The sequence below is a fragment of the Amblyomma maculatum genome, chromosome 1 (assembly GCF_055883805.1).
Source record: "Amblyomma maculatum isolate TAMU_Amacu chromosome 1, ASM5588380v1, whole genome shotgun sequence".
In the NCBI taxonomy this organism is placed as follows: domain Eukaryota; kingdom Metazoa; phylum Arthropoda; class Arachnida; order Ixodida; family Ixodidae; genus Amblyomma; species Amblyomma maculatum.
In genome coordinates, this window is record NC_139344.1 from 346,245,324 (window position 1) to 346,257,104 (window position 11,781).

Here is an 11,781-nt window from a genome sequence, read left to right on the forward strand (position 1 = left end):
GTGCAAAAACAAGTTATGCATTGAACTGAGGTATTTGCGGCGCTCTGGGATAATGAACCCGATGATAGCGCTGAAGTTTGTTTAGGTGCTAGGACTTGTGACTGGAATGACAAACACATTCTTTGATAGGAAAGCAAGTTTTCAGTAAGCAGCTTGTTTGCTTCCAAAAAAGTGCGCTAGCTCTGAACTTAAACAAAGGGTTGGTTTTGTGGTCAATTACTCGGTGAGCTCACCTGGCTCACCGTGAGCCTTTTACGTGAACTTTTCGCAATAAGAAAAACAAGAGGGAACTCTTGCACCGCAGATGCTTTTAGCTGTGCTACGTCGAGGTAGAAATAACGAGGTTATGTCGAGGTAGAAATAAGCCATAGCAGAGACGTTTGATAGGTGACAGCATGATGTGAATCTTGAAACGGATACCTAAACATCAGCGCCTATGTTCCCAAAGCGGAGATACGAAACTAGAAACTAAGTAGCCCACAAGCAGCCCCTCTGCTCGGTCTCTGACGGCTACCAAATATCTGGTTGCGGCGAGGAGGTGGGGAGGAAAGGTGGGTCGACGCTGGGAAAGAACTCGAAAGCTCTCACATGGGGAAGACGCGGGAAAATGCTGCGCAATCTAGATGCTTATTGCACTATGCCCGTATTCGCACTTTCGCAAAACTTTCATGTGTTCGTGCTCGTTGTGTCTGGCCCAGCCCGGCCCGCCCGAGACAAATATACATTGGCCTGGGCCCGGCCCAAGCCCGAAGGAGGGGGCTTTCGAGTGGCCCGAGCCCGGCCCTCGGGCCGGGCCGGATATGAGCTTTTGGGCCAGCCCGAGCCCGTGCACGGCTGTACTTGGAAAAAATTAAAATAATGTAGTTTCAAACTGTTGATACTAACCAGAGCCAACGGTCCGCCAAAAAAGTACAAATGGCATACTAATATACCGAGGGAACCGGATAAGTTGATGTTATTAAAAGGCAACGTTTCAAATGCGTGCGTTAGAATTAAATGAAGCCAAACTTGAGATATTTAATGCACACAGGTAGTCAAACCAGAGTTTTTTCGAGTTCATGGTACATGCCTTTCGAATTCAGTTTCAGCTGTGGAGACACTTTTTGTTCCGGTTCGAACCGGTCTGACTCTGCCTAAACTGATCGAAACGGGTTAAAAAGAAGGAAAAAAAAAAAAAACACATGAGGCACTTTTTGTTTTTATGCCACCATTCTAATGCTGAATTCCTTTCCTGTTCTATTTTACAATAATTTATATATACTATACCATATACCCTGAACCACTGTTTAATGATAGCAATTCATTCCTGAGAACTGTCACTTGCATGTTAATTATTTGTAAATAAAATGTTCACGCTGCAAAAAATGTCGAAATAATATTATATCACTTAGACCGCACAAGGGTGCAGATTAAATCACTGAAAGAAAGACAGTAAGTAAAACCTGATTGATATGTTTTTAAAATAATGTGGGAAAAAAGCGTATTAGCCGGGGAAATGCACGATCGGAACTGCCTGATTTTGAAGAAATTTAACTGCTGAATGAGGTACAAAGGCATTTAGAATTGAGACCTTCACTGCATAAAAGTGTACATTAGCATGTACCGATGTCAAGTATGCACAGCTCCTTTTTTAGCTCTTGCCAGAATTCAGTTCGTATTTGCATTGTGCTAAACGTGGAAGAGATTTAGTAACAAATCCATTACGTAGAAGGCAATGACAAGCCAAGATCGCTTCCTTGGTTGTTTTCGGATGCTTTGCCCCCTTGCACCAATGACATGTGGAGAAACCACCGCAATGGCTTACAGTCGCTGCGTTTTTGCTTATGCTGCGTCACCCAGACCCGGCCCACTCATTGCAAATGCATAATTGGAAGTTATCAAACGGTCCATCCCTAAGCACCTAAGGCATCACAAAGAAGCCACCGCGTTTCTCCTCATAAAGCCATGTTTCCACAGAAACGGCACCTCGTATGTTGGCCCGTTAATATATATTTTTTTTATGCTTTGCCCCTTTGCACTTATGCGCTGCAGGAAAGCAAGTATGGCGAGCAAGTGCTGCTAATCAGTTTTTCATGTCGCAAGCACCCGTTAGCACATGTCCGGTTGATCACAAAACATATCACACGACTACAATTTGCCGCAATTTTGAACATAGTAACCGGGATATGGCTTTACCCGGTAACATATTAACCGGGAAAAAAATAGTGTAACTCTATGGGAGAAGTTTTACTGCCCGCAATTTTAAGTGTATAAAACGGGAAATCATATAAACCAGTAAAGCATCAATGAGGTTCTACTGTAAATCGTTTGTCATGAATAATATTTGCAGAAAAAAAAAAAAAGTTAAAGCTTGCATTCTGAAATAAACCCTTAAAAAGTTCCCAAAATTTACAGAAAATTAAAACTGAAATGTCCAACCCCTAGATATAAAACAATATAAGAGAATGCAAACATTATCTTACAATACAGGTGTAACCGAAAACTTGAACCCATTGCATGATAACTGCATGATAATATTGCCAAGGTGGTACTGGAACAATACATGAGGTTCAATATTCGAAAGCTGCACATCAGATTTGGGCTATGAGAGAAACTGGAGCAGAAGGCTCCAGATTAAGTCGAACCACTCGGGTTTTGTAGCCTACACACAGTATATGGCTGTTTTTGCATTTTGCTTCCAATAAAGTTCAATCACTGTAACCATGGTTATACTCCACGACACAGGGTACAGAAGTACAACTCGGTGACCTCGGTGACATTGCATCAGGAGCCACTGTAAGCCCAAGTCATAAGGGACATATAGTATATATACATATACTGTGTTGCATCAATCAGAGCGCCTTCTAAAATCCTTCTCCTGGATAAACATATATAAATGGCATTTGTTAGTGAGTTTTGTTTGCTGGAGTACCTTTAGATATTGAACACAATGAATGGAAAGTCCACAGAATCTGTAACAATAAGGACCTCCAGACAGAAGGTGCTATCTCATTCCCATAAGGGGTGGAGAAGCACTCTTTGTTTCACATTGTCTGCTTTGACCCTTCCACAAAACTGGCACGGCGAGACGATATTCCGCTGAGACACAGCATCAACCAAACTTAGCAATATATACCATTTATCTGCAAAATATAAGCGCAAACAAACTAGCAGTAAGCATTCCACAAGGGCTTCTGAGCAATATGAGACTTGGTAAATCGGGAAGTGAGCAATCCTGATGACAAAGGTGACAACTAATAGCACAAAGGCAGTCCACACAATGTAACGATGCAGGGGTGATACATATAAGATCTCTAATATTTACAGAGTTTGGTGAATAGCATCCCCCATGCAGGCAAGCTGCTATTGGGACCTGATTTCATCACTAAGCGCAAACAAATGTATCCCTTGTTACGGCACAGATAATCCTGAAATAAAGAGGGAAGAGAGCTGTGCAAGGTTTTTATAGGGTATCAAGCCATTTAGTGCCACTTGGTTAAAAGATTACAGACACTATACTTTCACTGCTCACTCTTCTTCTGGAATGATGAAAAGACTACAGTACACATAAGCTGCGATGTGGAATATTCCTAAGTAGAGTCATATTAGACTGCCAACGCTGTGCTGTCATGGGCTACTGGCAATTGAGGTGGCATGGGCCACTGGCAAACTAAGATGTTCACGACAGATGTACCCCTTACGTAATACCCTCGCAAGAGGGCCTTTAGGGTACTGGAAATAAAGATCTAAGCTCCAAAATAACAGTACACATAATACCTTTTGGCTTTCCATAGAATTTCCACAGTTTCTGACTGTAAAATGCTATTAAGGTTATGACAGTAGAGAAGCAGTACATACCCATCATGAGAGCAGCAACAGGTATGTCTAGTCTGTGCAGTGCCTCAGTCAAAGCTGGATTGCGTAACTGGACAAATGATATTACATTGTTGAGGACATCCGTGTGTGCCTCTGCCTGGCATTTCTGGAAAAAAAATCAAGCATGCAGTATGAAAGTTGCCCTGGGCCAACTGCAGGATGTAAAATGTATGATTGGTTAAAGTTTATACTGTCCAATGTCCCAAAGTTACTCAGGCTATGAGGGACACCATAGTGAAGCGCTCTGAATGATGTCAACCACCTTGCGTTTTTTGCAGTGCGCTGATATTGCAGCAGGAAATGGAAGAATGTGTCGCATAACTGTAGTAAATGAAATCGTATACAATAAGAATTTTAAAACTAAATAACAGTGCTCTTACTGCTGCTCTGTTGGGGCTCATATGCTGGAAGACGGTGGCACACAACTAGAAATATGTTGTACAATCAAAGAGCGGTATTTCAGTAAACAGGCATCTTAATAACTACTACTAGTTACAGCTTACTCCCGGCACCGTTATTGGCAGAGGACGAGGTCCAGATACTACAAAGACGACTACCATTTCCTCAGACGGAAGGTTTGTAGGCGAAAGATGCCTGTAGTTGCAGTCATACTAGTGAACAGCGCTAAGGTTTAAGGACAACTGACAATATGAGGCACATCCCATCGCTCCCTCTGGCAGTCAGCGACCCATTTCTTTTAAATAACAGAAAATCATTACACCATCCTGTGACTACATGCTTCACCATTCGGAGAAAGCAAGCATATCATTGCGCCAGGCACAGCTAACGAACCACTGACATTCCATACTTCAACGAATGTGAAAGTTCACCCCCCCCCCCCCCCCCCTTTCCCAAAAAAGAAAAAGCTCCAGGTCATAAAGCCATAACCAGCCGCTGCACTTACCAGCACCTCACTTTCCAAGTACAGCCACGTTTCCTGAAACTTTGTGTACCTCCAACCGATTTCCTGTTCCGTAGACCTGACATGCTTACTCTGTTTCGCCTTTTTGGGCAGAGAAACAAAACATGCCTGCAAGCAAGAAAACCAAGTCAGAAGTGAAGGATAATGTAAGATCGATGAGGATCTTGGTCTGAATGAGCTAGTTCATTCTTTTTCGCCGACAGATTAACACAGCGCTATGGAACAAGGACATGAGAAGACGCACAAGAGAAGACTGGTGCTGATCCTGTCTCTTGCGTGTCCTTGTTCCATAGCGCTGTGTAAATCTGCCGGAGAAAAACAATGAAGTACGAGCCTGGTCCCTGTCGTCATTAAAGCTTGAACAAGATGCAGTCAGCATTTAAATCCCGAAGGCTCTTGAACTCTCAGCCCGAATTTTATCGTAGTGGAGGGTAGAAGACAAAGACAAAACGCTGCAAAACGAACAGAGGGAACAAAAATTAACTTGGCTGAACCTAGAAGTTCCGAGTGAAGGCTTACTTGTGATATGCTCTTCAGTTCCTCCATGCCGAATTATCTCGCAACTTAGTAAGCTTGGTCCCACAGTCGCAAACTGTTTCCAAAACATGCGGGTTTCGGCGCTTCTGCTTCTGCAGTCGACTCGGCCTGGCTCAGGCTGACTGTTGGTGCGGCTTGAACCACTTGAACTGCAAACGATAGCCAATAACAGCCAAAAGGCTTGTGGGCATTCTTTCCATGCATGTTTCCATGAGCTAGAATTTCATTTTACCATACATTCCAAGGCCTTGAAGATTATTTTCTCTGTGTGGGAATGCTGAGAGGCGACCCTGTAAAGCTCGAACCTCAAGGAACAACGAGCCCTCGTCGAAAGAGCACGGGCAGCGGCTTTTACCAACGGTGTCCCGGACTAAGGAGCCGATCAGCCTTCCCAATGTGGCTTTCAATAAACGTTTTCATCATCTTTGTAAATTGAAAAAGAAGGGCATAGTCACGACCTCCTCTATAAACTTTATAGAGGAGGTCGTGGGCATAGTTACAGTGCTTACAGTGCACAGCATCTGCCATCATCTTTACCTTCTCGATAAGCGTGGTGCCATAAGAGAGGCAGGTGGTAGTGAAGAGAGAGAGGTACCTTGGTACCATTGTGGAAAACTCCAGAAATTTAGACGACCACTAGTGCACTAAGATCGCACAGCACACGGACGCTTTGTGTTCAGCCTCTGCCAAAACGCGGCTCCTGCGATCAAATTCGAACCCGGGTAGTCCGGATCAGTAGCGGTTCCGCCATGTCGAAGACGCCGGCCTCGGAAAAAGCCGGCTCCTCGTCTCGCAACAACTCTATGCTCGCAACCAAGCAAGTGACGCTCCTATGGACGCAGAATTTTCGGCCGGGATAGGCGCAAATGGCTCCACCATGTCGGAGACGCCGGCCTCAGGAGACGCCGGCTCCTTGCCTCGCAACCAAGTAAGCGCTCCTATGGACGCACGAGAATTTTCGTCTGGGATAGGCGCAGATGACTGGAAAATCAGGCTCAGAAAAAAATATGTTTCTGGGGAACAAGCGGAAAAAATTAAAGCGGCGAATGACGCGAGAGCGATGAAGCTGCTAGCGAAGAAGACGCTCAAGGAAGCGAAAACCTCAATTGTCCGGACTTTCCCGGTGCGAAAAGAGTGGGCGAAGACAGTAAGTAGGTCGTGGGGCGAAGATCGTACTTAGCCCTCAGGGAGGCATAGAAAAGATAATCAAAGGCTACGGGTTGGCGGAGCTCACCGATGTCATCGCTAGAGCCGCGGCTGTGCGCGAAGAGAACATGCAGCCTGGTGATCAAATAACGACCAATTCTAAGAATTAAACCATTCTGATCGCCATGGCATCGGAGAAAAGAGCAAGAAGGTACCAAGACATCGTGGCCCTCCGGCATAAAGAAGGCACATCCCCGGTCACAGCCTACCTTGTGACGCCGGATACATTCGGAAAGGGGGTTATCTACGGAATCCCACCGGGCCTCTCGGACCAAGAAATCTTGAATATCCGGAATAGATCAGGAAATCCGGTCATTATGTCAGCTAGACGGCTCGGGAGAGAACACAGACACCGTGTTGCTGTGTTTCGTAGAAGACACGGTACCCAGGACGGTCAGCTTCAAGGCAACGCCACTCAAGTGCAAACTTTCAAAAAGAAATACCATGTGTGCGCCACATGCGGGCAATTCGGGCATAGGGCTGACGTCTGTCCAAATCCCGAGGCGCGCAAATGCTGAGGATGCGGGGTTAAAAATACCCTACCAGATCATACATGCACCCCCAAATGTGCACTTTGTCAGGGGCAGCACCCCCTTGGGGACAAAAGCTACATCAAGATCTACAGGACCCCACATATAGTCAAAAGGAAACTCTGGGAAAAGAAACTGAGAAAGCAAGATACCGCCCCTAAACAGGGGCACATTCCTCTAAAGAACAAGTTCGAGACCCTCAGAACTAAGGAGGCATGCTCCATCTCCCACAACCACTCCAAGTCTGCCACCAGGCCAGGGCTAGCAGTCAAGATCGCCATACCAGGGAAGGACGACGCTACATCCGGGCCGGAACTTAGCGCCGGAGCAGGGGACCGACCACGCAAAACCACAGCAAGCCAAGGCGAACCTCGGATCACTCATACATGACCCGGCGGACCCATGGGGCCTCAAGCAGAAAAGTACCTTGGCAGGAGGTAAGGACACGCAGGTAACTGATCAAGGGGGTCTTGAAAGTAAAATAGAAAGACTAATCAGGGAGAATCAGGCACTCGTGCAGGAATTTGAGAAAATTGAGCAAGAAAATGCAGAGTTGAGGAAAGGATTGATTAAGCTCGAAAATCGTGAGATGAGGAAACTTCCCCCATTCGAGAGTGAAAACAAACCAGAAAGCGAAAGTAGGCCCCCCACTAGAAAGAAGGCCAAGCCTGAGGACACGCATCTCGACAAACTTGCCGTAGACATAAGGTCTCTTAAGGAACTAATGGAGAGGTCCAACTATAGGCAGGAAAATCTGCAAGTTAGAATGCTACACATGGAGGGCAGCCTAGGTAGAATGGACTGGAAGGAGCTTAGGACCGATGGAGGCTCCAGCGCCGATATATCACATAGGCTGTGGAAAGCGGCGTATATAGTTGAAAAATATGCCCTAGATAGAGGACTATCTTGCTCTCCTCACAAATCTGAACTTTTCTCAATGTGCAGCAAATCACAACTAACCAGAGAATCCCACCTACCGCACTTACACAAATCAGTGGAGGTATACGTGGGAGGGAGCAAGGTACCGAGAGTCAGCACCATTAGGATCCTGGGGTATTTCCTACAGCAGAATAGGAAAAACACCACCATCCTGAAAAAGCTTCAGACGTATGTCGACCAGGTAACGGGGATATTCAGGCGAATCTCTCTCAGGAACAAAGGCCTCAGAGAACACTGCCTAATAAAACTGCTTCGTGCCTTTGTAATCAGCAGGATAGCTTATGCCACCGCCTTTCTCAATCTCAATCCTGGTGAAGTAGAGAAGTTCTGATCATTTTCTCAACGTCATCAAAAGGGCTTTAGGCATCCCCCCAACTCGTCGACAGAGAAGCTTCTAGCTATGGGAATGCATAATACCTGGGAAGAGATTGCTAAAGCGGTCAGGGAGGCCCAGATTTGGCGGCTCAACTCCACTGTAGTGGGTCGAAAAATACTGCAAGAACAACAGCTTCAGTCAGGTGAGCCAACCTATGTCGCTGAACTCCTGGAGCTTGAGACGCAGAAACTATTCAAATGCACCGATCCCTAAGAATATGCACCCGATTCATGACAAGGAATGAAGACAGCATAGAGCAAAATTTATTCAAAGCAAACTAATAAACGACCCTCCTGAGTAATCAGCCTATTGCGATGCTGCCTGCGGGCTAGAAGGGGCCACAGTCATAGCAGTGGTAGATGGGAACCACTCCCAGAAAGTAATTGGATCCATTAATACGCGTAACGCTTTAATACCTGAAGAGGCTGCAATAGCGCTAGCATGTACAGGCACTAAAGCCAGAATTATCCTTTCAGATAATAAGGCGGCTGTTAGGAACTTCGGCAAAGGCCTAATTTCCAAGCAGGCGGCCAGTCTACTGAGTAAGCACCCGCTAAACCGGGAGGTTTCAGTCATCTGAGTTCCAGCTCACGAGGGTCTACCAGGCAATGAGGCTGCCCATCGCCTCGCTCGAGATGTATACACTCGAGCGGCCATAGAGACCCCGCTACCTGGAGACAAAGACCCCCTCATCACCTACAAGGAGCTCTCCGAGACTCCCAGACTAAGCAGAAGGATCTATCCACCACCAGATAGGTCCCTAATACCCTCAGAATGCAGGGCCTGGCGAAAAGTTCAGGCCAATTGTTTCTTTCCTCATGTTACTCTGCATAATGAGTTGACAGGGGACCCAGAAGCTTGCAATCTCTACAATGTACCTCTGAGTCAAAATCACCTAATCTAGCAATTCCCCGATTCTCCTGGAGCTAAAGAAACTGATCCCTTTGATCAAATTACCTGGGAGTTCTACATCCGCAGCTCAAATGTGGATGAACAAAAGATCGTCCTACGCCTGGCGGAGGAGGCTTACTCCAAGACCTTCTCTGCGGCCACGGCATAGGAGAGCCGTCAAGGAGACCCTCCCCCTGGCTGAGCCCCTGCCCCGAGATCCATGTCGGTGTAAATAAAGTCTTCTCACTCACTCATTCACTCGAGCACCATTGAGCTACAGTGAACTAAAATATTCTAGTTCACTGTAACTGAGCCACCGCGGCGGGCTCCTCCTTCTCTTCGAATTTTTTTCGGCGCATCCAGCGCGAAATAGATGCACACAAGAAACAGGAGACGCAGTTTTCAAGACATTGCCAGTATGGTTGGAGTGCTGCTGAATGGGCGAATGCCGGTGGTCAGGCCAATGTTATGGTCAAGCGCGCCTTTGGAATGTAGAGGGCATGAAGGAAAAGTGGTTTAAAGCAAATGCTGCGGCCCTTCAGGGCACATTTATAGGTTCAGTTTCACCAATGGTTCACCCTAGTTCACCCTAGTTCACCCAATGAAGTCATTTTGCAAACTTGGCGAGGAGGATGAATACTCCGTACGAGTAGAGAAAAAAAAAACAAGAGGAAAAGAAGGTATCGCGTTTTTCTCTCATCCTAAGAATGAGCAACCTCCTCAAACATTTTTATTAGTATTTCTTTTTTCAGGCATTTGTCACATATGCTTCAAAATTCATACCGTTGAGCACCACAATACAAGTCCAAGGTAGAAAAAAGCACTTTATCGGGCTGTCTTTTAGACAGGCAGTCAAACAGGAGTGGCCGTTTATTTTGACGTCACTGCACTGACAAGAATCGGGCACCTGACTGCAGCGGGCCTTTCACATCATTGCTCACTTCTAGACTTCATAACATCAGCAAACCTCTTTTAATGTAATAATTTCATCATCCTTCATTAAATAACCTTCCGATGCTCTGAGGGAATAAATATTGTTCATAAAAATATATACAACAACAATCACATATGTGCCACATACTGAAAAGTATACTGTTCCCAAGGATGCGGGATCGAATCTCTGCCTCTGCGGCCGCTTTTCGATGCGGGCGAAAAGCAAGGCGCCCGTATGCTGTGCGATGTCACTGCACGTTAAAGAACCCCAGGTGGTCGAAATTTCCGGAGTTCTCCACTACGGCGTCTCTCATAGCCTGAGTCGCTTTGGGACGTTAAACCCCTAAGACCAAGACCTAGAAATGTTACCTGACCTATAATGTTATGTCTGCAAGCACAACTCATGCCAACCAGGTAGTCTGCATTGGTTGCAAAAGCCTACAGGATAGACCTCGACTGATCACTCATGAATCCTAGCTGACACAAAGTAATCCATATTTAGATTATTTTCATACGCTGTACATTGCTCTACTATTCTTTGTATGACATATTATTTTAGTACAATTCCACTATAACATGTACAGATCACAAAACAGAGTTCAACATCTGAATTAAACTTTCTGGTTACATACTGGGCAACCCAACATCAGACTTATGCTGCAAGAATGGCTGGACTGATAGCAGGCTCGTGTGTGCAAAGCACTGCATTGATACTCTCAAGACTTTACTATCTGGGTGCCAGGAAGAAAAGAGTTCATTTGCACAATAGGTACTCACCTTTCAAAGATGAAATAGTACTCGCCAAGTAGCATATATATTATGGTCTATATTCCTTGAGAACTTATTTATATTGCCACTAACTTGGATTAGCTGTAATTAACAAAAAGCTGATGTCGCTCACCAGTACAGCTGTCGGAAAGGCTCAATAAAGCTCTTCTAAAACATTGCAAAAATGAGACAACCTTCAAAACAAACGCCCAACTCTAGAGTCAGGCTATTAATTGCTTTTCTCCATTCCAGGCATATCAGCAAATTGGCTCACATCTGTAATAACTATACTTCCAATTGGCAGCAGTTTGTACATATACCTATTTCAATAAAGTATGAGTAGGCAGGTACAAACACTTGGCTAGCTACACAGAGCTCAAGGATGACAAAGCTGGGGGGCTCCACTGCTAAGCCCAAGTATCCAGTTGAAGTAACTGTGTTTGAAATGCTTAACCTGAAAACAAAGTGGTGGTGGATAGGCAGGTTTGAGAATTCCCAAGGTATATAATGCTGCAGTTTCAGCTGCCTGGCATAACGCTGGTTAGCAAGTGAAGTTAAAAAGATATGCACAATCTGGAAAGATATTCATGCCTCAAAAAGTTTAGCCCTAGTTAAAAAAATAGATTCAGTCTGCTGCCATCATTGCGCCAATGACATCAGCTCGATATTGATGAGCTTGAAAATGAAACATTGTTTCAGTGATGGCCTGTAATCCCAGTAAGACCTTAGCATTTTTCAGAGCTGGTCCCTCTGGCACAGCAAGCAATCAGCCTTTGCTACCAGTATTTCCAGTTCTTTGAATGGGAGGGTTGAATGCAGGCATC

The 11,781-nt window shown here is 45.4% G+C and overlaps 1 protein-coding gene across 3 annotated transcripts in view; it reads right to left on the reverse strand.

Annotated features, from left to right (window-relative positions):
• The window catches only part of Orc3 (origin recognition complex subunit 3), a 32,599-nt gene extending 25,523 nt beyond the window's left edge, over positions 1 to 7,076 (reverse strand). Inside the window, exons 1-4 of one of the 3 annotated variants that reach the window (XM_084589542.1) lie at positions 6,730 to 7,076; positions 5,297 to 5,463; positions 4,760 to 4,885; positions 3,838 to 3,961 (exon numbers count right to left, since the gene is read on the reverse strand). In XM_084589542.1, coding sequence (XP_084445668.1) covers positions 3,838 to 3,961; positions 4,760 to 4,885; positions 5,297 to 5,323 — 277 coding nt within the window. In that variant the 5' untranslated portion in view covers positions 5,324 to 5,463; positions 6,730 to 7,076. Of the gene's footprint in view, positions 1 to 3,837; positions 3,962 to 4,759; positions 4,886 to 5,296; positions 5,464 to 5,851; positions 5,993 to 6,729 lie in introns of those variants that run through there. The other 2 variants (XM_084589555.1, XM_084589550.1) reach the window with 2 other exon arrangements.
• Positions 7,077 to 11,781: the final 4,705 nt, after the last annotated feature.